This window comes from Macrobrachium nipponense, chromosome 32 (assembly GCF_015104395.2).
Source record: "Macrobrachium nipponense isolate FS-2020 chromosome 32, ASM1510439v2, whole genome shotgun sequence".
NCBI lineage: Eukaryota > Metazoa > Arthropoda > Malacostraca > Decapoda > Palaemonidae > Macrobrachium > Macrobrachium nipponense.
In genome coordinates, this window is record NC_061094.1 from 41916456 (window position 1) to 41943129 (window position 26674).

At 37.1% G+C, this 26674-nt stretch overlaps 1 protein-coding gene across 5 annotated transcripts; it reads left to right on the top strand.

The window, feature by feature from the left end:
- Positions 1 to 8339: 8339 nt before the first annotated feature.
- LOC135207479 (protein FAM50 homolog) lies at positions 8340 to 26674 on the top strand. 5 transcript variants are annotated; one of them, XM_064239233.1, is made up of 8 exons: positions 8340 to 8489; positions 11127 to 11332; positions 11457 to 11621; positions 11924 to 12121; positions 14096 to 14198; positions 17051 to 17205; positions 18186 to 18282; positions 25897 to 26674. In XM_064239233.1, exons 2-8 carry the CDS (start codon positions 11153 to 11155, stop codon positions 26022 to 26024), a joined length of 1026 nt encoding a protein of 341 aa, XP_064095303.1. In that variant the 5' UTR covers positions 8340 to 8489; positions 11127 to 11152; the 3' UTR covers positions 26025 to 26674. The 5 variants fall into 5 exon arrangements, with proteins under 5 accessions (XP_064095303.1, XP_064095302.1, XP_064095305.1 ...); XM_064239232.1 differs by lacking the exon at positions 8340 to 8489 and adding an exon at positions 8739 to 8892; XM_064239235.1 differs by lacking the exon at positions 8340 to 8489 and adding an exon at positions 9022 to 9074.

Consider the following 26674-nt stretch of genomic DNA (forward strand, 5'->3'; position numbering starts at 1 on the left):
GATTTGCTAGACTTACATCATCCAGGGACCCACGAATACTCGTCATATAAACACTACCGGAGTTCTGAAAAGGCATTTAAACCGCTAGTAGACTCATGAATAAAAGAAAACTTATGAATAATATCATAAACATCCATTGTTGTTTTTACAGTGGCCAACTCTATCTGACTTGTATCAAATCACATCAGAACAAAAGAATCAAAGTTTGTTTGCAGCGAATACTACTGTGCATTTGTTAACAAAGTGTTCATGTGGACAAAAAAAAAAAAAAAAAAAAGGGAAAAAAAAAAAAAAAATTTTTTTAAATTTCTTCTTTTCAGTAATTGAACTGAGTCGCCTTGTTATTTTAGATAATTTTTCGTTTGCACGACGGATCTAGTACACTCTTCCTTCAACAAAGCGCCTTCATTCAGCTTTTTATCTTGTCTGTAAATATGGATACAGTTAACAGTGTATCCCCTTAATTGAAATGATTAGGTTAGCCTCCGATTAGCATCTTCTCTCGTTATCATCTATGAACCTTATATATTTACAAATGTGTACTGTAAATGATGTCTAAGCAATTTTATTATGAAAAATTAGACAACACTGAGCTGTCAAGGAGCATTATCATTTGTAAATGCTCTTCATTAAAGAAACAGTTTTATTCCACCATTATCATGTCTCGCGAGAATAGAGACAAGAGAGGCTAGTAAAGGATTACATCGGTTGAGTTCCGTCTCCTCTGCTCTAGACAGCGCCTGGCACATTCAACACGTTTATCATCTGGTTTACTGTCTGCAGCAATTCCTTTCCAGAATCTACATTCCTCTCATACTCATAACACCATTTGTCTTCTTTGGCATTCAAGTCAACCTGAGAGGCGATTAATAGGCAGCTCTCTCTCTCTCTCTCTCTCTCTCTCTCCAGTAACTGAGAACACAGGACGTAAATGTTCTTATCGTACGATCGTCGGTATTTCATAAACTAAAGTCGCTTATTTCGTGCGTGCTTTAATGTGAAGGATAATCGTGGTGGCAAAAAAAAAAAAAAAAAAATAAATAATAAAAATAAATAAATAAAATTAAATCGAGGAAGTGTTGGAAGTATTCCCACTGGAAGGTGCAAATTCATAGTGACCATATTATTATTTGCTCGACTTTATAAGTTAATATCACTAGGTTTCATCCAACAAGAATAAACTGTGACTCACAACGCACTTGTCTGGTTGCTTGAGCTAGACGAAGGCAGGGTACAGAACCGGGTTTCGGTTCCCGACCTTCTTACCGGAGGAGGATTGGGGGAGGGAGATCGAGACTATACGCTGTTTTTTTTTTTTTTTTTTTTTTTTTTTTTTTTTTTTTTTTTTTTTTTTTCATCTGTCCATCCGCCTGTGGTGTTTTTGTAAGGTACACTGCGTCCGCCTTTAGATAGTTTTACATTCAGCTTACATTCAACGATTATAATAATAGCCTATTTCGAATATTAACGGTGTAATTCGCATGCAGTAAATTATTAAAACACTTTTCAGTTGCAAATGTACACCCAGATATCCTTTTATTTACCTAAAACTTACACATAGCGTAACTATCTAAAGCCCGGGACGCAGTGTTACCATACAAAAACACCACCGGCGGATGGACAGATGAAAAAAAACAGAGTATAATTCTGTCATGTAACGAAGTGCTGGCATTCTCATGGAGAACCAAACGAAGATTACACAGCAAAAGCTATGAAGGGTCGCGTCATCAAAATAGAGGACAACCTTTTGATGCCACTTTCTTCCTGATGTGACGATCCAATCCGATTTCGGCCGCCAGCGATTACTTTTTTTGTGAGCCTTTAATGCGGAACGGTATGCACGAACGACTACACCATTATTTCCTCAAAGATGACGCTCCTCGTGTAACATAAATTTCGACTCTTTTTCTTTCGGCCAGTTCATCCCATCGACCCATTTGAGACATCTGAGTCTGACTGCCCATTGCTGATGTTTGCGTGAGTCAGTTCACACCCTTAAAGCAGATGTCGTCTCGTTCATGAATGGCAGACAGATACGAGACGGATAATTTGTCGAGTCCGCTCTTATATCCGGCCTTCTATTAATCTTGGTGCAGAGAGAGAGAGAGAGAGAGAGAGAGAGAGAGAGAGAGAGAGAGAGAGAGAGAGAGAATTCCAAATTATATAGTAGTACTGTATTTTCCAATATAAAGAGAATATAACATTGTATCTCATAGTATCTTTTAAGAAAAATTGTTTTGCATAAATGCTGTAGCACACAATCAGTAAAGAACTTTCTTACTCGCTAACGAAAGATATACCAAATACACAGTTACACCCAATTTAGGTAACGCCTGTTTTCTGTGCAACGTGTAGCGTGTGGATGGTATGAAATTTGATCATCGATTTTCACAAGCTATACTTGGAAGACAAGTCCTCACGCCACATACATTTAATATACAAGAATACGGAAAAACAGTTGATTTCCAAGGACCAACGCTAAGGCAAGAAAGGTTTTTCTTCTTCTTCTTTAGTAGAATTCTTCAAACTTTGTGCTTTTTTTATTTGTAACGTGGAATGCACAGAGTAGGTACTACGTGGCTTTATATAACCGGTTTATGGGGAGTAACGAGTTAATGTAACAATATTGAGTGCTTAAGGGCGTCTAGGCATTGGAATAGATTGAAATAGTGAATTGTTAGACCAACATTATTCATAGCGTCTTCACAACTAAACTTAGATAATCTCTGTGATAATGAATGTCTTCTGTTAAATTAAATGAAGAGGAAAGCGCACAGGTTCGCATGTAATCACACATTACGAGAGAGAGAGAGAGAGAGAGAGAGAGAGAGAGAGAGAGAGAGAGAGAGAGTAAAAAATGACCATCTGCTACACACATGAACACCTCGTGCTGGTTCCGTGAACCTTTGTAACTAGTTGAGAAAGTTATAGTCAGCGTCGTAAGTCTTCCAAAATAGCTCAGTTGAATTGGAAAGCTTAGCACTATGAATACATGATGTGCTCTACGCGTGTTTATAATTGTATCTGCAAAGAATATATTATTTGTAATCAATATTTCTTATTTGCATAAGAGAACGAACCTCTTTTTTTTATTCTTTTTTTTTATCCAAACCATCGGAATGAATGGTCGGAAAAACAAGAATGTTTTTATCTCACGATTTGTTGTGGTCTATGCTATGTCTATATCTAAACATGGTTTACATTTAATTTTTCTAGTATAACAAAATAACTTTATGCCAGTTGTAAATGGTGGGGAAGCATATAAGATCTATTCCTAGCAAATAAATGTCCTCTGGAGATGAGAGAATCAATTATTCCAGAGAGAGCTTACAAACATAGCCGTGCGTGCGCCGGAATAAGGTTCGCTCTTGTGGCAGACCGGACACAAAAGAGTCATAAAAAAACTCCCTGGGGTTGCGATTGTAAAATTGCTTCTGAGGGCAATGATCCTGACTCTCGTATTTTACGAGAATACATGCTATTTTCTTATTTTCCGCTTGTCTATATATATGCGTGGGGTGGGGGAGGAGTTGTTGAATAATACTATTGTTGAATAATACTAAATATAGTAACAAGCAAACGGATATAATGACGTGTTAACCGTATGAATAGTGTTATTATGTGGTCGTACCTGCAAACCGTTCAAGACTCGCATGGAGATGAGGGGTGGGTGGCTGGGTGCGTGGAGGGATGGGGAGGCAGCACATGTGGTCACGTCAGCATGAAAGAAGTTGACGTGGTTACACATACTGCTTAAAACAGCACCATCTCAGGGAAACATCTGCAGTTACACGTTTTTTTCTTTTAATGTAAGGCGATCGACAAACGGATCCTCCCCCTTTCTTTTGACGAATCGTAAGAGACAGCTGAAATATGAGGCCACTTTTGCATGACCCCTCTGGGTGATTAGCAGCTGTTACAAGGCCAGCTTAATCTATAACAAAAACAGTCTACCAATGAGAGAAGTAGAGGATTGACTTCTATGAGTATAATAAATCTGTCCTAGTACTAAGGAGTGAAATTTCTTCCGCTTATCATTGTTTAATTGAGTGTTCTAGTTTAGGTTTATAACACACCACAACTGAACTTGGCATATGCAATGGTATTTGGGGCTGCAGAAGTCCATGGTAGTACATCATAGTATAAGAATCGTCATGGCTTACACGTACAAAGTCGGCTGTCTCTGACGATTCATGTGAAAAAAAAAAATCTAGTAATATCTTTTTGCTCATAATCTAAAGTCTTTGAAATTGTATTGTAATTTCCTGCCACTTTGACCAGCTGACTACTGAACATGATTATAGTGTAATCTGTAAATAAACTGAAAAAAATAAAAGAGTAAAACTAATTCAGGCTTTTTCTTGAAAACGCTTCCTGCCCTCACGTAAATAGATTCAGATAAACTGTTGAGTTGTGGGTATGGTTCAAGGAACCTTACAGACTGGGAGGAATGATTTATTCATCACTCTAGCCTACGGTGTTCGCAAGAAAAAGAATGCACAAACTTTAAATATTTCTGCATGCTTAGTAACAATTAGAATTTGCAAATGATTAGATATATTTCACTCCCAGAATGCATATTCATAAGAAATAAATCCTTTGACAAAAACTGTAGACTCATAAACTGTTTCTCCTTAGTACTATAATACTAATAGTCCATCTAAAAGAGCTGATAACAGCCAAGTTGCAAAGAAAATACTACACGTTACAATACAGTGAGAGAAGAGAAAAACTGGAATTCCACTTGTAAATTATGCCGATTCTGTGAGTGATTCATATCCGTGCAAAATAAATGACTGAGATGAATGGCCACGGCCGAAGTATTTGAAGAAAGGTCTAAGAAAGCTGCGGTGTTGGTGAGGAGAGGTGGAGGACGAGGGTGTTACGATGAGAGAGGTGTTAAGATGAGAGGGGTGCGCTGGATAGGGTGAGAGAGGGGAAAATGCTTTCAAGTTTTAACTGCCATTAACTTCATATAATATAATTGCTGTGATAATTAGTAGTAGTAATAGATGGGTTTTGACTTTTAAACGGCTCCCTAGCTCGTTCTATTTCCTTTTTGCATGTACGTGCTTTGGTATATTGTTTCTGTAGTACCAGATATTTAGTAGTGATCAGGACCCACTGAACTGGCATTCATTTCTTCGAAGTAGTAGTAGTAGTAGTAGTAGCAGTAGTAGTAGTAGGGGTGGGTGGGAGCCGGGTGGGGGGTTAGAGAAGGAGGAGACTTTAGTATCCCTTTAGCATAACTTTAGCTCATTCCCTTCAGTGCCACAATTCTTTAACCAGGATATCTTTCATTCAACTGTCTCCTAACACACCTGTCAGCAATAACGTCTATACTATCAGTTCTCCGTATAATTAGCAAGCTGCTGCGATGAACAGTTGTCTTCTACACATCTTTGCGTATATTTCACGCCCCACGCCATGAAATATACCAGTAAAATTTTTCGTTTATTCATCCATAATGAAAGCGACAATCTTGATTGTTCGCCGTGAATAAGCAGGTTCTTTCCTATTTTCTTCATGCAATATAATTTCCTCTGGTTTTTATGTTTTACAAATGTTGAACATCTCGAAGTTACTCTTTTTATGTCATTAATCATAATTAAAGTCTCTGCATTTGTTTGTCCTAGGTATGTAGTCTTAAACACGTTCACATACCGGAATGTTCCAGCTCTGTTTATTGCGTGCTTAAGTTAACATAATGTGCTTATTCCTGGCCTCGACTTTACCCTAATTTCATGCGCATAATTTTCAATTTTCTGCAACTTTTATATACTATATATTTGTTATCTAGTAAATTTCGTTACTTCGATGTCATATAGTCATGACGACATCTCTCAGCAGTTACAAATACCCTCTTTAGCATTTTATAATTACTGTGATTTTCATATTTGCCAGATATTAATATCACGTTGAATTTTCAGACTTACTAGTCAACTTCACGAGCGCGTAAGAAGATGAGCTTGTGCGAGTGCGATTGCACAGGTCTTCTTCTACAAATGAACTGTTGGAACTGACCCTTTATGACCAATTAAGTGAAAATTAAACAGGAAGGTGTGTGACAGGGAATATTTAGGAGGAAAAGGTTGAAATTTATTTATATAACTACAAAATAAACAATTCAGTAAGATCTTTGTGCCATGTTATGGCACTGACGAACTAGAGAATAGGGGGATATAAGCGTAACATGGGAAAGCGATCACGAAGAAAACCAAACTATAGCTACTTACAGTAGACAAGCAAGAAAGGAACACAAGGGCAGATCTTACTTATTGGTCATCAAAATTAAACAAAACTGCATATATTTGTGGGAAAGAAGAGAGTATCTGAGATTTTCAGCAGGTTAACAAAAATTAAAAAGACATGTTGAGATGGAAACTCGCGGGAGGGAGTACATGGATGTACAGTAGTTACAAGATAGTTTCATGAAAAATAACACTCCAGAAGACAAAGAAAAGAACGGGCACGGAATAAAGGAAACAAGCTGAAAAATAAAGTCCAAGTGAGATGTGAATTGTATGGCCTTTTGGAAGTTCAAGAAGATAGCAGACGAAAATAAACTCAATGTTGTTGTAACTGTGAGAGGAAAGAATGGGAACGTGACATGAATTATAGAAGATATGAGAAGAGTAAGAACTGTGAGTGATTATTAGCAACATACAGCCGCAGAAAGAAAGGGTGACGGAAGAAACGAGAAGAACTAGATGATTACAACAGAGCAGGTACAGAATTGACCAAAAGAACAATAGTTCAGATGCGGCAAAATATGTGGGTAAAATATGAATGAACGAGCTTCTCACACATGAAAGAAATATCGCATACAGCAGCGTCTCCTGGAATGGTCTTGACATCTTATCACTCCTGCACTGAAGAGGAGTTACAAGGAGTAACAAGGATTAGGATGTCTCAAAGACTTATTAGTTCATCTGAGGAGATATCGTGTGCTCACTTTTCTCTAGGAGCAGGTTTTACTGTGCATTCACAGTAGCCTAATGATTTTATCTAGCTTTCCTTTCAACTCTTCCACACTGTTGCTGTTTACAACTTCTGGTGGCAGTCCATGTGTCACATATCTTGTATGGGAAGAAGTTCCCACAATGAGATGTGTTGTATCTCTTCAGTTCTAGTTTCCATCCATTAGGATTAGGAGGTCAGATAGAGGTTGTGTGCGGGAACCTAGATTAATAATCATGGCAGCAAAGGCAAAACCTTAAAGTAACTGGTATTGTAAGAGATTACGAAGTTGAACGTGAAGATGTAGAGTCCATGTGGTGGCCTATAGAAGGAAGATTGACAATTGATCACGTCCTAATACTGAAAGAACTTATTAGCTGAAAATGTGAGATCATGAAAAATAAATTTATAGGTACCAAATGTGGCTAGTAAGAAATAAGTGCAACAAAACAAGCAATAAAAAAGGAACATTCATCAAAAGTAAAGGAATGGAACACACATTCGTAGGCGACATTATGTTGCTCTTTAATAAAAGTAAAGGTTAGAAACTGCAAAGGGAAATTGCCACAGCTTACAATAACACAAAAACTGACATTTAGTAACTAGCTAATCCGTCGAGATAATTGTTGTGGGAATAAGAAGTGTATGCAGTTTCAGCATAGCCATAAAATGAGTAAACTAACAAGTACAAATAGGACATTAGTACATAGAAAATGTACCTGAGGACTGATCATAAGGATAAAGAAGTATATAGACTACTAATTATGAACGATGCAGGAAGGCAGCACTGAAACATAGAACAACAGTGATCCAAATGTATTTGCAACCATTAAAACTTTGACATTGCAGCAACAAAAGATGTTAAGCACCAAAAATGAGGTTATGTTATAGAATCCAAAGAGGCATGATTGAACAACCCCTCTTGTACATACTTGAGGTATAGATATGAGGATGTATGACAAAAAGTAATTAGTAAATCAAGATTGAAAAAGACTCAAATACAGAAATCTGCACAATAACGAGAAAGAAACGAAAATAATTACAACGAATAGGTAAAATTTGTATAGTTGCAGTTTTCTCACGTTTGACCTAAAAGATATTACAGGGCTAGTACAATGATGATGGATTTTATGAGATACGGAACCTGTACTACAGAATGGAAAAAGTTCACTCAGAGCATTATTTACTTACAAGAACTATTAATTAATAAATAATACCAGACCGTGCTCCCATTTGCTGTTACAACAGGCCATTGTGCCAACTGTCCAAGGAGATTCTTAAAGACTGATATACGATGATGTCGTGTAATATGTTGTAAAATAAATTATCAGGGTGTTTTATATTGAGATTTCATGTTTATAGGATAGTGCAAGAAAACAAGCAAAAGATATCTTTTATATAAAATAGATGGGGAAACGTTTACATGTAGGAATATTTTGGAATCTAGTCTTCAAAGTGTAGTGTGTCGCAGTGGTATATACCTAAAGAATGAACGAAGAACGGAGATAAAATCAAGTGATCGAAGCCAGGTAAATGAAATTCATTGTCAACTTAATTTTGCATTTTCTTTTCTTCCATTTAAAATTTTGCATACATATTAATGTCAATGTGAAAGCATTTGGTAGTTTTATATAATTTCAGCATCAATGACAATTTATGCCTTTTTACCGGGTGTGTGCTGCCGAATCAAACAAAACATATTGAGCGAGTACTTACCACCATTTGATGTCATTAATACATGTAGTAGTACTATGTATCATATTTAATTTACCTATCCATCAAAAATGTTAGCATGAGGGAAGGGCAAAAGGAAAGAGTAAATATTGGCAGCTGAGAATATACTTGTTTACATCAATGAATCTCGGAACTGTGATCTGTCTGTCTGTCCTAGTTGTCCCCCTGCTAGTTCTCAAGCATATCACTGCCTATTTTGTAAGTATAGGCCTAATTGATCGGTGTATGGTTAATTGGTTATATTCCTTGACCCAAAATGAATAAAGGACATATGTAGACCCACTAGGTTAGGTTGGAGAGTTGGTATAGTTAAGATATAGCTAGCATCCATAGCAATTTCCATATCGTACCCTCGTACCTACCTAAATGGCCAATTCTAGGTGAGGTAGCCTTACCCTAAGTATTTAGGACGGGTTCTCTAACTTAAACGCAAATTAGGCGTAGCAGACATCTGTTTAGGCTTGTATGCTAAATTTTAGGTGGAGTTTTACCCTGGGTGCCACATCTGTTAGGCACTCGCAGTTGATTAGGCTAGTTAAGCTGATTAGCTACCTAGCTATAGCCTATCTACCTTAGGTATCTACCCTAACTACACTGTAGCTTGCTCCGTAGGGGCCAAATGCCGTCATTGCAGCTCATTCCATCTGACGTTCTACCTACTTTAATTTTCCTTTCCAGTGCTGAATGATCTCATAGGTTCCAATGCTTGGTCTTTGGCCTAGACTTTATATTGTACACACGACTAGATATTATATAGCCTAATCCACAATGCAGCTTAGACCTAAGGTGCATTAGAGTTAGCGTAGCGTAATTTGAAAATATGGTAGATCTAGGGTACCTATCCGCGGCGGCCCAGACTATGGCAGTTGCGGTTTTTCTATGCAGTTTTACCTACTGAACAAGAATTTTAAGTAATATTTATTTGGACGACTGTAATTAACCCCCAGGGGCCAGTACTAAACACGGCAAAATACATAGGACGCCCCAAGCCCTAGTGGATGTCGTATCCGTGGTCGTGTTTCTTGGAGGGTAATTCTAAAGAATAGTTCCGCACGAACTGCAAGGAACATAACCGCGGATACGACATCCAATAGGGATCGGGGCGTCCAATGTATTTCGCCGATTTTAGTACTGGCCCCTGGGGGTTAATTGCAGTCGTCCGAATAAATACTACCTATTACTTTAAATTCTTGTTCAGTAAGTAAAATAGCATAGGAAAACGTCAATTGCCATAGTCTAGGCCACCGCGGATTGCTTCTGTAGAAATACCGAAAATATCTCAAGAAGCAATAGTTAAGCTGAGGAAAATTGAATAAAAGCCTATAAGAAACCATCAATTAATAGTCTTGTTATGATAAATTCCATTGAGTTTTATTTTGAGTGTCCTGACAACTTTGTCTTTAGGAAAATGTGAAAACTTGAGTTTTCCACTAATTTGGGTAAAATTATAGGTTACTACTGCAGCCCTCAAGCTTAACAACCAGTTTACGTGTAAAATTGGTGCAGTGTTTAGTACCAGTCCCTAGGGGATGAATGTAATAACAAACAAATGATGGTGAATATAAACATAAACAAATGTCATAAACATAAAGAAAAACATACACACAGACAGACGAAGAAAATCTTGGTTGGTGACTAGTGGAAATCAGGCTGCAGTAGCAGTCTGCACTTTTACCCTAATTTAGGTCTATGACTCAGTGTGCTGCACTTTTACCCTAATTTTGGTTTATGACTCAGTGTGATTGTAGGTCCGAATTAGTCACAGGATTTCTTTTACAAGGCCTAAATGCTATAGTGTTTAAATCCACTAGCCTAAACATTAACTAAGCAGAAAACTACTAGCATGCACGTCTCCTGCAGACTGCACAGTGAAAGAGTGAGGAGCTGTCCAGTTGGTTCAAGCCCTTTCCCCAAGGCAGATTGCTAGGACATTGCACTCTAGGTTAGGTACAGTAATGCTGGCCCCTAGTTAAGATTATGTAAGAAACTTGGAAATATCATAATAGACGGGTAACATCATCTATATAGATTCATCTAGATTATTCTTCTCAGTCATCATTAACCATACTTATGGGTTAACATGGAGAAACAGAGCAGCTTTAAGGCTCAATAGCTTCCCACTTTCAGTGTGCTCTTTACAATACTTTAAACTATGGTTTAAATTTTTGTGATAAGGAAGCTATAATTTTAAATTGAAGTATTTGTGTTTTTCTCCAAACTCTTTAGACTGGAATTGATTTTGATTGGGGTTCTCCCCATGCACTTCCTTTCCTGACAGAAAGTTATATCTTAGTTCACTTTAATTTTCTTTGTATGGAATGGACTTGATTCCAACTAAGTAATTGCAACATATAGGCACAGGGAAAGTGCGATTTTTATCATTTATAGTTTGTAAATTTTCCATTCAAGATATGTTATTACTTAAATTTCAGAGTACTGTAGTTGTGTTAACTTAAAAATGGCTCAGTACAAGGGAGCAGCCAGCGAAGCTGGCCGAGCCATGCAGATTATGAAAAAGAGAGAACGGGAACAAGAAGAAATGGAGCAGAAGAAAAGAAAGCTTGAAGAATCCCTGAAAATCAACAAAATTGAAAACAAGTTTGCAGTTCATTATGATGCTGTTGAGCAGCAGTTAAAGGTGAATATCCTTTTGTGTTGTCATTTGAAATATGCTCTAAGAAATAGCACGACAATTTATGATACTGATAACTTGTAAGTTTCTATTAGTGTAATAATGGTAATGATCAGATACTTTATTCCAGAGTTCAACCATTGGATTGGTAACTCTAAATGAAATGAAAGCTAAGCAAGAAGATGTTGTAAAGGAGAGAGAGAAAGAGTTAGCAAGGAAGAAAAAGGAACAAGAGAAACAAATGAAAAGGGAAATTGAAGCCAAACAGGCTAAGAAAAAGGAACAGAGAGACAAGGTGAGTCGTTTAGGGTATTTGTCTATGGGCAATTTATTTTGTGGGAGTTGTCTTGGAACCAAATCTAGTATTATTTGAGTCCTAGCTATATTTAGAATATAGCCAAGCAGTTACATCTTTTTTCTCTTTAAAAGTATTTTGTTTTTACCCTGACCAATTTGAAGTATTTATGACAAATAATTACACTGTCTTTTAAAGTGCTTTGTAATATCAAAAGTTTATTAAACATGTTAAATATTTTTCTGACTCATATATAGCATAGGATTTGTACTCTATGATGATTTTTTGCTTTTTACTTGCAGATTGCCAAACTCAGTTTTGGTCAGGATGATGAGGAAGAAGAGGAAGAGGAAGAGGAAGAGGAAGAGGAAGCTCCAGTAGAAAGCAAGGATACTAATAAGGATTTTAAGATGGCCAAAAATCCAGATGTAGACACAAGTTTTCTTCCAGATAGAGCTAGAGAGGATGCAGAAAACAGACTAAGAGAAGAATTAAGACAGGTAGAGGAAAAATCATAAGGTCTGGGAATCCATTGTCAAGCGATTGTAATCTCTAATATGTAGATGTGTATTGAGAAGATTTGATTTTGGCTTTTTAAAAGAAAATCATGTTCAGTCTTGTCGTTAAAGCTTTTGAAAATAAGGTGTGTATTTTTGTGTGTGTTTGTATGTGTGTGGTGGTATTGGGGGTGCAAATGGAACTGGATTTCTGCTCACTCACACAGCATTATTTCTACTGTATCTATTTTTTGTGTGGTGGTGGATTTTTACTTGATTTTGAAGCTAACTAGTATACCATTGTATTTGATTGGTTGTTCCTAAGACGATAGAAATCCTCGTCTTTTATTTAGATTTATCTTCTGTGCAACTGGTTTGGTTGTTGAAGTTGGGCAACAAGTTAGGCAATTGCTGGCACATAAGTGAGGGTTGGGGTCACTGCCCAACCAATTAACTGTTAACTCTCTCTTTCAGCCATTATTAGTTTAGCATCTGAGTGATTTTCTCTTATGCATACCTAGTTCTTTTAAGGTTCAGTTTGTCAAGGAGCCAGTGCTTTGTCCCTCCATGAAGATTGGTTTGGAGGGTTTTTTGCTAGCACTGATTTTCCATTTCATCTGTGTTTTAAGGAGCCCCCTCCCATCTTTTAGGGTCAGGTCAATCCTAGACACCTCACTCTCTTGAGAGTGAGATGTCTAATTTGGACTACCTCTGTGCTTAAATTGTAGGAGCATGGTCAGTACACCTTCATTAAGAGCCAAGGCCCCCTTGCCTCTAGGATTTTTGGTTGTTACCTGATCCTTCCTCCTGCCATCCAAGCCTCGACTCAGGAAGTGGAGATATCAGTGAGGGGAGAGAGATAACAAAAGTGCTGAATGGACTATGGCAGAATTATCCTCTTGAGCATACTCCTGCCATAGCTGATGCTTCTTTTCATAAGATATCCATTTCTCCTTTTAAAGAGGAATCATAGCTGTCAAGCATTTCATACTTTCTCTCATTTCTACTGGTTTTTTGTACAAGCGGTCTAGGACAGGTCTTCACTGAGTGTTAACTTGTAAGAGGATTTTTGGTATGGGATCTTGAAAGGTTCATCTTCTTCTCTCCCTTGCAGACTTCATAACTAAATATACCTTGTTTCTTACTTCTGTGGAAATATTTTTAAGATATACAGGAGTTGAAGGTAAGGGTACACTTCTGCTATTCTTACCATCCTTGAAAGTAATTTTTGTTACTTTTGTGGTAGGAACTGGTCACATTGTCAATATCAGCTCCTGGTTCCCTGATCATTACTAGTAGGTCCAGTTATTCTTGGCTGTGAGCCAGAGAGGTCACCAGTGTGGGCTGTTGTATTTGTTGCCTCTTCTTTGGGAATGGATCTTTTATGGTCTGAATAATCTCCTAGAGCCTGAGGGTCCATCTCCTAAAGAAACCATATACGCTGATCTCAAGAGGTACTTTCATGAGAAATAAGGCTCATTTGTGGGCATAGTGAATCTCTCTCTCTCTCTCTCTCTCTCTCTCTCTCTCTCTCTCTCTCTCTCTCTCTCTCTCTCTCCTCTTTCAAAGGGTTTTGTTCACAAGTAAAGGATTTATTATCTGAAATATAAAAAGAAGGCAAATTATTTCTTCTTCTTCTTCTATCTATTATTGCTTTTTGACACTCTAAAGGTCTATGGCAACAGATCTTTTTATAAAATAAATAAATAGGTATGTATACAACTGATGTTTAAACTATCAAGAAATTACTTGCATTCTTTTTATATTTGAGAGAATAAATACTCTATTTGCAAACAAAACTATCTGGAAAGTATTTTCAGTAGTCTTTTGGCAGATTGTCTTAGCACTGATGTCTCATTTAAAGTAACAAAGATAAGTAGGCATTTGCAAGTGCCATGTGTAGTATTAGCGACATTTTTTCATTGACTTGAGACTTTTCACTAGTGAATAAGTACTTTTCTTTCTTGTTATTTTTAGGAGTGGGTAGCCAAACAAGAGGCAATGAAAAATGAAGAAATTGAAATTACCTTCAGTTACTGGGATGGTTCAGGTCACAGGCGATCTGTCCGTATGAAGAAGGGTAAGAATTTTTTTATTTCACTTCTTTGTTTGCATAGTACAGACCAGAATTGGAGGGCTTATTTCATTGTTAGTAATTTTATGTTATATGACTATTAATTGTTTAAAAATACTCCCATTACTTTATCTGAGCCTTAATTTATGGCAGCAGACATCTTCAAACACTCTTGAATGAAAAGAGGGCTATCTATTTCCTCCCTGTCTGAGGACGTATCTGAGTACCTGAGTGCCAGTAGTGATGAAAACTGGTCATTAATGTGTGGGTTGTTTGAATAGCATAAGCACTTGCATCCCACTGAAAACTTTGCTGTATTCTTCATGATAATTGATCACATGGAAGTGGCAGTTATCCTCAATTCATCTTATATTGCTCTTTTTTTTCTTGTTTACATTTAAGCCTAAAAACTGATTGTTTGTGACTTATCTGTTGGGAAATCTTCAAGTATTGATGTTCACTGAACAGCTGTGTGTTATGGCTGTGTTTTCAGGTATGTGTATAACTTATCCTGTTATAATATTTGTGTTCAGCCTTAGATGGTGGATGATAATATTTGTATGACATTAATTTATATAGAATGAATGACTCCCAGCCAAGAACAGTAGGTGTGGAGAGGAGTGAAAGGAAGTGTTTGAAATGAGTGGTGATGGAGGATGGCAATGTTACACTAATTTGGCACCAAAATAAAACCTTTATTTAGGCCATTGACTTTTTTGTGATGTAACTTTGATAATGATAACCAAAGTCTTGCAAAGTCATCTCTGCAGTGGAATCAAAGCAAGAAGTTAAGAAGGAAGAAGTTTTTCTTGAGTTTGATCCTTCTTCTGCTGATGCTGTGGTTGAAATTCACAAGACTCACGATTAGGTTACAGCTAACCAGTGGTAATGTTACAGTTGTTTTATTATTTTATGTCGGCGGTAGGAGATTTTATAAGACGACAAGTTGCTCAGCACAGGAAAGACTATTTCCAAATTGGTATTGAAGCTTTGACCAAGGGCTTATCTTGCCATTCCTCAGCCCTCTAGAACTTTCTCTTCAAGAGAAATAGACATAGTTGGGAAGTTTGTAAGAGAAGTTCCCATAATGGTAAATTGGCAGGAACGGTTGCTGGGTGCCATTAACGCTCTCTTGATAAATCCCTCTTAGTACTTCAGGGAAGTTATAAAAAATTAAAACATCTTATTTCCTCCCCCTGACAAGCCATCATATTAGGTCTTCAATTGACCTCTTCCTTATTGCAAGGCTCAGCCAGTCTCTACGAGGCCGAGTTGAGTCAGTCCTGTAACTGGTTTGTTGGAAGAGGTTTTAATCACTGGAATTTTATTATTATAATTCAGCTGTATAAAAAGTTTATAGGTCTCTGCCATCAAGGGCTATAAGTCTGGATTACATGTGGTTTGCTTTGTAGTAAAGACCAAAATACCTGGCAGTGAAGATCAATCCAGAATACCCATAGTCTTTCTTTCCCTTTCTTCTTTTGTAAGTAATGAGGAGGCCCTGTTGCCTTGTCCAGTGGTAGCTGGGGGCCCCAGGTTTAGACACAACAGACAGTTCTCCATAAGGCACTGCAGGAAACAAGTCACAAGGAACATAGTTTCTTACTATCCAACTTCACAAAATCAGAGGCTTCTTGTTTGTTATTTTTAATTGCTATATGATTTTCCTTTTGTAAATGCAGTTACCTGTTGATGCCAATCCACATTTGCCAAAGTTTATTGGAGATTGCCAAAGTTTATTTGGAACAACTGACAATTGTTTTTTGTGTATATTTTGGGACTGGTAGTAGTAAAAGGCCAAGTTTCACCATTTCTAACTGTTTCTTCTCTTCCAATCATTGCTAGCTTTACAGAGATGTAGTCCTCTTGGGTTATTAGTCTCTGTGTCTCACATAAATGGTAAATGTCTACAGTTCTTGAGTCAGTTAGAATTTATCAAAAAACTTATTTTACTCTAGATTATTAGTCCTTACCTGTAATGCATTTGGAATTGCAAGGTGAGACTACTCTATAGTAACAACAAGAGCCATAGTCCTTGACACATAACAGTCCTATAATGCTTGCCCAGTAAGTACAGATTGCTAGTCTGGGATGTTCAATAATTTGGTCCTCCCACCAAACTTACTACATATTCAGGTATACATATGAGGAGTTGTTATGACATACTGAATTTATATGACACAAAATTAGTTTTGTTATTCAAACCATTCACTAATATAGTGAATTCCCACCAACCAGTCCTGCTGATCTCATGCCTCACTTTTGGGCCAAATAAAAAGGAGGAATATGATTATTGGCTACTTGAGGGTCAAGGTTCCTCATTCATTATGCTATTATTGATCTTTTGTTAGATACACAAAAGTTTGTAGAGTCAGGGGTCATTTTAAGACCATGAATGTACGTATAGTATATTTGCGGGATGGGTTTGAATGAGAAAGTTAATTTGTTTTATTTGTAGGAATTATTAATCAAAGGTATGGTAGAGTTAACAAGTTCTCTATTCTAAATAGTATGAAATTTTCTTAAAATTCCACTTTATGAAGGGGAAAAGAAGCTGAGTGTGATAAGCTAAACCACTAAAGTGTTCTGTTAAACAGTCTTAGTTAGACTAAGATCCTTAATTTTTTTAACAACCTTTGTCTTTGAAAACTAACCATGTTGACAGGCAGGGATTGAGTGGGGTGCTTCAATCAAACTTTTGAGTATTGTTTATTTTACCAGTATACTTAATGACCTGTTCTATGCATAGATTGTTCTTTTTGCAAAGACATTTTTATATCCAGTGCTTTACAGAAATTGAGGTTGCTTGAATTATGCAGTTCAGGATATGTTTAGTTATTTTATTCTTTTTCCAACAGGTAATAGTGTTTACCAGTTTCTTCAACGTGGACTTGAAATCCTTCGAAAAGAGTTTAATGAATTGCGTTCTATCTCTGCTGATCATCTTATGTACATAAAAGAGGATCTCATTATACCACACCACTATACTTTTTATGACTTCATTGTTAATAAGGTAAAGAAGTTAAACACTTTTGTGACATACTACTATTAAAAATGTTCCTTTTCGTTTAGTTGACAATTCATCAGTTCATAGATACTGTTATATTATTTTGTATCTTAGCAAAATGCAATGTTATTAGTAACTAAATACTCTGGTGTAACAAGAATAAGAAGGGAGAAGGAGATAGAGGGATGCAAAAGCCCATTGGAAGTGATGAGTCTACATTTTGAAAGAATGAAAATAATGAGAATCAGAGAAAAACAAAGCAATCTTAGAGTGGTTAATCTCCACTGAGTTAATTTGAGGATTATGTCATAGTGGGAAGTGTGAGCTGTGATTATTCCCAGGGGCACATTAATTAAATCATATCCAATTACAAGTAAAGGAAAATACTCATAACATTTTCTAGATGTTAAAAAAAGAAGGTTAATTGTATCCACTCAAAATAATTAGGTAATCTAGGAATAGGTAGCAAGCTCTGATGTACATTCCATACTCCCAAGAATAATGTGTTCCCTCTAGTATAATGTTTGGAACAATACATAGTGATAACCGAAAGTATATGTATCTAAAAATATGAAAAAAATATTTGAATTTTTCATAACTTTTAGTTCTTAGGTTTAATGTGGTCTGGTCCAATGGGAAGTGAGAGTTTTTATTATCCCAAGAGGCAAATGAATGAAATCATATGCTGTTACTTATAAGGAAAGGAGAATATTCAAAGCATTTTATTGACTTAAGAAAAAAAAGATAAGTTGCATCCTCCCAAAATAATCAGGTATTTTAGGAATAGATGGCAATCACTGATGCACATCCCCTGCCCCTAAGAATATTATGTCTCCTTTGTAATGTTTGAAACTAATACAGTAATGATAATCTTAAGTCTATATGTATCTTAAAATATAGGAAAAAATGCTTAATTGTTCCAAATACTTTTAGTTCTGAGCAGTAATGGAAGATCAATCAATATATAACTGTATTCTCTGTTGCAGGCACGAGGAAAGAGTGGTCCATTATTCCATTTTGATGTTAGGGATGATGTTCGTTTAGTGAGTGATGCATCTGTTGAGAAAGAAGAATCTCATGCAGGTGAGTTTGCTTTAGTGAAATTGTATTTATATATAAACTGAACAGTACTCGGTACTGTAATGAAAATTCACAAATTTTTAGATATGAAGTAAGTAATTATTATTAATAGGTCATACAACTTACTGGCAGATATATCGATTAGGGCCCACCCAGCCTCCCCGCAAGGAGACAGGTGAAGAGAAAAATATATGAGTAGAAAACGGGAATGGTTCCTAGTCCTGCCACCCAGGGCAGGCCGGTAGATCACCTGACCTACCTGTAGCGAGTGGCGCGAAATTTGAATTTCTGTCGAGGACGACGGGAGTCTTAGCTATGTATATATCTGCCAAGTAAGTAATGGTTATTGAAAACTTTATTGTATTATAACATATCATTTTTCTCATACTTTGGTAGTCTTATCTCTATACCAAGACAATCCACCTATTGAAGAGAAGCTTAGCGACTGGAAGTATCATCAGTAAGAATCTGTTTCTGGAGAAGTGGAATAAAAATTGCATTATTTTGTTAACCCAGATATATATTAGGTTACCAGTACTTGATATGAGAGTATATAGTCAGACTTGCCAACTAAAAGGCTTTTCAGTGGAGTAGAGATTTTTCAGAATGATCTTTATTCACAGTTGTTCCTAGTGAGAGTTAGCAAACTTTTTACATCCATTATTATCCCTAATCCTTGGCTGATCTGTAAATGATTAAGCACTTAATTTTTGCTATTTTTATAGAAATATTCATACATCCCCATTTATAGTAGACCACTCACAATTGAACATGAAAGTCTGCATTATTCTGCTTTTGCTAACTAAGAATCACATACATGGGTATGGTTTGTTGCAGTTTCATGAAGTTTTAAAAGTTTTACAAAATAAGGTAAGTCAGTTCTCATTATCTGACAATACTTTTCTCTTCACAGAAAAGTGGTAGGCAATAGTACAGTATCTGCAATAGAAATTATAAGAAGTATGTCATAATCCCAAAATTTCTGAGTTTATACTTATTCGGTGCTATTACTGCTCATTAAATCTCCTAACCTTAAAAATTCTTTTGCATAAACTAAGATTTTTACCAGAAACCCATTAGTTTTAATTAGCCTTTTGTGTTTATGTCTGTGAAACCCCAGACACTCTCATCCCTGTAGGTGATGTTAAGTAAATCTCTTCCACATCCCAGGTAGCAACTTGGATCATGTGTTGTGTGTCTGCCTGTTTGTTTGCTGCCCACTGTGTTTTCCCTGAATTTAGATTGTTATTGGACTGGCTTTTTCACGTGCATTCCAGATTTTGTAGCAAATCTCTTAATTGTTTGTGTCTGGTTGATAGAGATATTTAATTGCTTGTTCAGTGTCTGTTGAAGATCCTTTTCATCAGAACCTATGTAAAACTTTTTATGCATTGCATTATTTTATGCAACTTACTTTGTGGTATTGGTTCAGTGCTTGTGTCTATGGAGGGCTTTTTTTTGTAGTGATTGCTGTCATTGCTTGTTTGTATCTGTTTTCTACGTTTACTGGCCTTTGCTTGCTCTTGTATGGGGTATTTGTATCTTTTGGTATCGGGATTGCTTATTGTTCTATTTTTCGTATACATATTTGTTTTTATTTTACCTACTTCTGTTCTTTTTGGGTCTGGTTATTCAAGCAATTGTTTAATTCAGATTTGTAAGTGTTTGCCATAGTGTCTGTGACTTTTTTAGTCTATTGCAGCCTTATTAGCTTCATTTCATTTTGGTTTCTGTAAGCATATAGTAGTGTATATGATAGTTTGCTTTTTTTTGAATATTGATAGTGAGAGTTTGGAAAGAAGTTTTCTCTGCCTTTTCCATATTGTACTGTTTGGTTTTCTTCCAACCAAGATGTCATATTGATGTTTTGGGTTACCAGGTAGGCTGTGGAGAAGTTTTATGTCAAGTTTTGACAGGGACTTCTATCCTTTGGGGTGTTTGTTTGGGTTAGGTTCATGCCTAATAAAACTTGTGCTTTTTGTAGAATTGGTCTCCTCAGTTTTATATAAGTAACTTACCAAGTAATTACAGTCGATCGGCAGCCAAAATTTTGAAATTGGCAGGTTGCACTATTTCATAGTGGCTAAGTAACTAGCCCTGCCCACTTTTGGGGAAAGAGAGGAACACCTAGCAAAAGGGCTTCAATTTTTTTTCTGCTGGCTGATGGCTGTAGTACTACATACAGTTGTTAGCTGCAGTTTTGATTTTGAAGTTCGTCTTTTACGGTTGACTTTCATGGGGTTTGGTGAAGTATTTTGGATTGTCTAGTCTTATGGCATAATTACATAGAGTTAGGCTCTCCTTCCTTATTTTGATGATTTAATTGCTTGATTCAGACTTTTTCCCAGATTACAGCCCTTTTAGACTTGTCACTCATGTCAGACTCAAGTTCTTCTAGCTTTAGGGATTGTAGCCTTTAACTAAGGATTCTTATGATTCGCACTCTGTGTACAGACAGTAGAGGACAGGTTTGTTTAGTAGGCTTAAGATGTAGTGAGTGCATTGACTGGGACAATAAAAAATGGAAGACTTGAAAGTCACATTGAAGTAAACTGGTAAGAGATAGGGAAAGGAAGGCAATTGGTAGACGAATTAGTCCTTAGCTAGCCTGGAATTCTCATAATAATGAAGTTGATAATGCTATGTTGATGTTGATGTGCTTGTGATTTCTATTGACCCTGCTCCCAGTATTTTGTCTGTACCTCCTCCTTTACCCAGCTCCCTCACTTCCAAACCCAACTCCTAGAGCAAGTGAAGTGTTAGAGGAGGTGGCTGCCCGGCCTGCCGATTCTCCTAGGCAAAGGTTAATGATATACTTCCCTAAACATAGGAAGAGTCAAATTGGTAGCCTAAAGAAGGTTGGTGGGGTCTGCCCATGGGTCGTCCCCTCAGCTGAACCTTTTGCAAGTTCCCAAGTTGCAGCCAAGTGCCACTGGAAAGGTGTATCCTTGGAAGTGCATTGTCTTTTGTTGAGCTCAGATGAGTCTCCTCCCAGGCGTCAATGGCACTTTTTGGACATAACACGTCAGCTGAAAAGACATGCAAATGATGTGTCCCATTCCCTCCAATACTGTGTAAGAGACTCAAGGATCTTGTATTTAGTCCTCGACTGTCATGTAGCCATTGGGACAGCCCTGAGCATTTTTATTCAGGACTCCCTTTTGTAGAGAATCAGTGTAACTTCCAAGCACCTGTCCTCTTGTAAGCGCTCTTTGTCTTGCAGAGTGTCTTCTCCCGAGCGCCCTCTGGTGCCTGAATCTCCTCTGGTGCCCAAGTCTCCTCTGACGCCCGAGTGCCCTTCTATGTGACGCTCAGTAACTTACGGACCTTCAGCAGATACAAAGTGCTTAATAGTGTCTGAACACCCTCCTTCTTCCTCTTGTTTAGCTTCTGATGTCGGCTTTTCAGATATGCCTTCTGTAGTGGGAGCCCAACCAGTTGTTCACCTGACTTCCTCTTCTGTGCATTACTCTCTCTTGCCTCAAGCTGCTCCTTCTTCAAGTGTACAAGTGCCCACTGCTGTGGACCCTGTTCAGAGCAAACTGGACAATATTTTATGCCTACTCAAGAAGGCTCCTTCAGCACCCCAACCTACAGACTGAGCTTTGTCCCCGGTTTCCTCAGACAAGGAAGATTATGTTCTTGCTCAGGAAGCTCGCCCTTTTTCCTGGTTTCTTTTCGCCTGCTACTCCTTCATCTCCCAGGTATGCTTTTCTCACGGAGGCACAATCAGTGGACTCTACGAATCTTACCAAGCTAGTTCTTTCTTCATCTGCGAAGAACCCCTGAGTGAGATCGATGGTTGGCTTTTGGAGAAGAGGGATCAGGGCAAAGCCATCTTTTGGTTCCCAACTTCCAAACTTTGGGTCCTTTTTAACTGATTTGCATAGTGATGGGGGAGGAAGCATAGGAAGAATACCTTCCTGTCCTTTCTTCACCTTGAAATATAGTGTTGAATTTTATGGGAGCCAGGGATATTATGTACTGGAGTACCCTCCATTCTTTTATGGTTGGGTAGTGGTTTTTAATGTTTGGTGGTACTGTTAGGTGACAATGTTTTTTTCTGGTTGTTTAATATGTACTGCGGCTTGGGCAGGGGCAACCTTTTGTCTTTGTTAGCAATTGGAATCATCCTTGCTACAAAGCACCCTTTGAAATAGTATGTGACCTTCTGCTATACAACAGGCATTATTATAATGCTAAGAATTTTTTATTCTCAATTTATTATCATTCTTAATGTTTTGGAGTAGATATAAGCATGCATTCCACCTCCTATCAATGTAGGAATCAGCAATGTAATTATTTGGTAAGTTACATACTTATGTAAAAATTACATTAATAAAATAAGGTTTTATATGTATGTACTTACCAAGTAAATTACATGATCAGAGCCCACCCTCCTCCCCTCATGGACATAAAGGCATAAACAAATTGAAGCCCTTTTGCTAGTTGTTCCTCTTTCCTTGAAAGTGGACGGGGCTAGTTACCTAGCCACTACAAAATAGCTCGACCTGCAAATTTCAAAATTTTAGCTGTCAATCAAGTGAAACTCTTAGCAATGTAATTACTTGGTAATTAAGAATTTTATTATAAGAATTTAATTTTTTTATGTAGACAGGCAGTCCCTGGTTATCGGCAGGGGTCTGTTCTTAGCAGGGTGCTGATAAGTGAAAACCGCCATAACCGAAACTCGGCAATTTATGGAGCTGAGTTTCAGTTAATGGTGCCTCTGTTAGGTATGTTATGGTGCTGTAACTCTATTATTGGCCCCTTATAGCGCTGATAACAGAGACTCGATGCATTATGGTGCCATAAATCGCTGATTTTATGGTGCTAGACGAGCGCCATAAAACCGGATCGCCATTAACTGAGTCCGCTGATGTGCAGGGACAGCCTGTATTTAGGCCAGAAAGGGTACAAATGTGTAAGGATGCAAGTCTGGAGATGTATGTCTCTTTGGCTTCCGAGTATATTCAGTTGTCCTTGGTGTGGTGCTGGTTGTTTCCCATGTTGCAAGTGTTTTTACCACTGTCAGAAACCAGTGTTCTTCTGATGTCTCCATTTTATTTAAGCTGGCTCCTGTGGGCACTGGACCTTCTGCTATCATGGTCACTACTCCTACTTCCTTGCCTGTTCATTTGGAGGATAATAATGGTACTCAACTTGCAGATCTCATGTTATTGATGGTTCACCAACATTTGATGGAGAATCTTCACTATCTTCTAGAGGTCATGTTTTTGTCTTTTCCTCTTCATTTATGTGAGAATCACTCTCACTTGTCTCATTGCTAGACAGCTCTCTCCAATCACTGTGTTCTTCTGGGTCTGTTGATGCTTCCAACTCCAGTGCCTCACCTACATATGTTTTTGATCTCCAGGCTGCTGATGATCAACCCTCTTCTGTTACCAGTCATGCATCTGCTTTTGGTTGGGAATCATGTGCTCCTGACCACTCCTCCATGTATAATACCTGCCACTTGGCATCTAGAGAACCATCTGGTTGAAGGCTCCTCTGCTTCCAGCGGAATTTTTACTCTAACCATTTTTTTCCCCCAGTATTGCTCTTGAAGGACAATAGAGGTCTGCGATTTCAGATGCTGACCAGGCACCTGCCTCCAGCCTCCAGCTGCACTTCCTACCAAGCTCCGAGGGCTTCATGGTGCTCTACTGCTCCTGCTTCTTCCCATGCCTCTTATTGGTATTTGCAGCCAGAACTTCCTATGAATGTGTACACCTGAACCCAGTCTCACACAAACCTGTAGTTTTTGCAATCGTATACTCATTGAATTACTTCCCTCAGCATTCATAACCATAGCAGAATTGACAACTCTGCTCCAGGCCTTGGACCTATCATAAAAGCTTTAGCAGGGAGAGTTCATCTTTTTCAAAGATTCCATAATTGCTTTGGAATCTTGAAAAATGAGATGACATTGAGGCAAAGTGAAGTGTCATTTCAAGGTGAATACTAAGTTCACTTCATATGTAATGAATTTAAGTTTGAGGAAAAAATTAGGTTTCTGTGGCAGCTCAGTGGTATTGCTGACAACTTTCACTAAGTTGGTCTTGAGTACAAGCCCCTCTCTGGCATGATGGATTTTAAGTGGCACATAATCTTACTGTCCTTGTGAGCTAGCCATGGGAAGTTTTGAAACACAAATCTACCTACTGAGAAGTCAGCAGCCATTAGCCTTATTTTCCCAGGTCTCACTTGGGGGAGAGGTTTTTTGGATGGAGATCATATGTGTGTATATTTGGTCTTTGGAACATTGTGTGACAATGTAGTGATCTGTCCCTTGCCTCTGCTGCTCTTGAGCTCCATTCAAACCATTAAGCAAGACTTCACATTGGATACATAATCTGTATGTTTATTTTAGAAGGAAGTGGTACACTTGAGTGCCTACTGTGGTAAGATACTGGTAGTGTAACATATTCTGGAGTACTTTTCAGATATGTACAGTATTTTTATCAACAGTGGCCTCTTTCAAAGTAAATCTGTTGTTAATATTCCTAGAGATAAAGGGTACATCAAAGCCTTTATCTCTTATTAAATGGTCAAAATTTGTAGGAGAATTTAATTTAAATTCACCTTTTATATCATCCATTCATCCATCCCATGCCTCGTGATATGAATAAGTAATCTGGGTTATAAAGCTCTCTTGCCCAGCTGAAAAGTATTAATTGAAAGTAATTTATTAAAGATCATGATAATGTTTATTATAGTAGCATCCATGATAATGACTGGCTTCTTTCATGATATATTGGTACATAACAGATAGGAATGGCTTATGCACAGTAGCCTTTTTGTTTACAAGCTATCATGGTATAATTGTTAAGCCAATTTTATTTGATAATTAAAAGTACCAGATTGTTTTTTATTTTCAGAATAATGCTTGTATGATTATGTTAGCTAATCCATACATATATTTAGACATAAGTAATTGTGTAATACGCAAGTGTTATATGTACATTTAAAATTTCCCTCTCGCCACCCTACTCTGTGTTGTAGTTCATAAAGTTTGCTGTAAGGAAATAACCAATTGTTTCTATGTATTCATAATGAGCATGGATTCTTATGGAACAGGCCAAAAGTTCATGAATCTGCATAACAAGCTTCCAATATTTTATGGTCATATGTGAATCATAAAAATCTTAAAGAAAAAAGTAAAAGAACGCAGTACTAAATAAAAAGAAAATTAGTTCTGATTGTGATAATTAGTAACAAATAACAATAAATGTGACTTAAATTTATAATTCCAGTTAAATAACTGAAACTACTAAAGTAAATAAATAAGTGAAAGATAAAAATGAATGAATAAGCTAAGGAAACTAAAACCTACAACTGCAAGGCTATTGTGCAGAGGTTTGTGGTGCAGCCCAGATTTTGAGAAGATGTTATGTAGTCACTACCTGGTACACAGCAACTAAATTTGCCATCTGAGATAATTCAGCAGTGTCAAATAATGGAATACACTTTCTAGTCATTTAAGGAAATGCAATTGAAAGGAACAGTTGTCAACTGCCCTCAGTAACAATAATGTTAGGTAGTAAGGTGCCACTTTTTAATTAATCATCTTGGCAAGGTACTAATGCTGTAACCATACGTCTTTCACTTTTGCAGGCAAGGTGGTAATGCGGACTTGGTATGAGCGTAACAAACACATATTTCCTGCCAGTAGATGGGAACCGTATGATCCTCAGAAAAATTATGATAAATATACTATAAAAGATAAAAATAAAAAGAAGTGAAAATTCACTCACAAAGAAAATCAATAGTACAAATTTGTCTCCATCTCACAAAACTGCCAGGGGATTATGGGAAAATCATTTAAATATACAGTATACAGTTGAATTTTGATACAGTATAGTAGCATATATGCATGTTGATAATTGTGTCTGTATTTGATTGTACAGTCACTGTATGTCATTGTTTTAGGTTTTAAATTTATCAGATGATTGTGATTTCTTTTGTGGCAGTGTGGAACAAGATTTCCTAAAATGAGAAAGTGATCAGTTATGGTAGATGGATAGTATAACACTGATAAGCTTCTATGTGCTTCAAGTTATGGTCCACTGTTATGTGAGAGAGGTTGTGTGGGGGTTACTTGGATTCAAGAAATATCTCAGGGTAGTCACTGGTTTTCTGCTAATTTTTTTATACATTAATTTATGAACTATAATATGTACTTTTATTTTGAAAATAAAACCAATCTGGAATTACAACTGCCATCTGTTGCAAGTTGTAGTAGTAGTAGTATTACTAGTACATAACAGTTTTTATTTTTTTTTACTGCTGTAAGATTGTTGTTAAACATACTTAAAATAATGTTTGCCTCTCTTGAAACATTGCTTTCAATTATACTGTGTTCAGTTACACTGAATAAAACCAGCGTATATTA

Coding starts and splice junctions, on each gene's coding strand:
- LOC135207479 (XM_064239233.1), top strand. CDS start 11,153: ATGGCTCAGTACAAGGGAGCAGCCAGCGAAGCTGGCCGAGCCATGCAG. Junction 17,206..18,185: donor ATGACTTCATTGTTAATAAG/GTAAAGAAGTTA, acceptor TCTCTGTTGCAG/GCACGAGGAAAGAGTGGTCC. Junction 18,283..25,896: donor GAAAGAAGAATCTCATGCAG/GTGAGTTTGCTT, acceptor TCACTTTTGCAG/GCAAGGTGGTAATGCGGACT.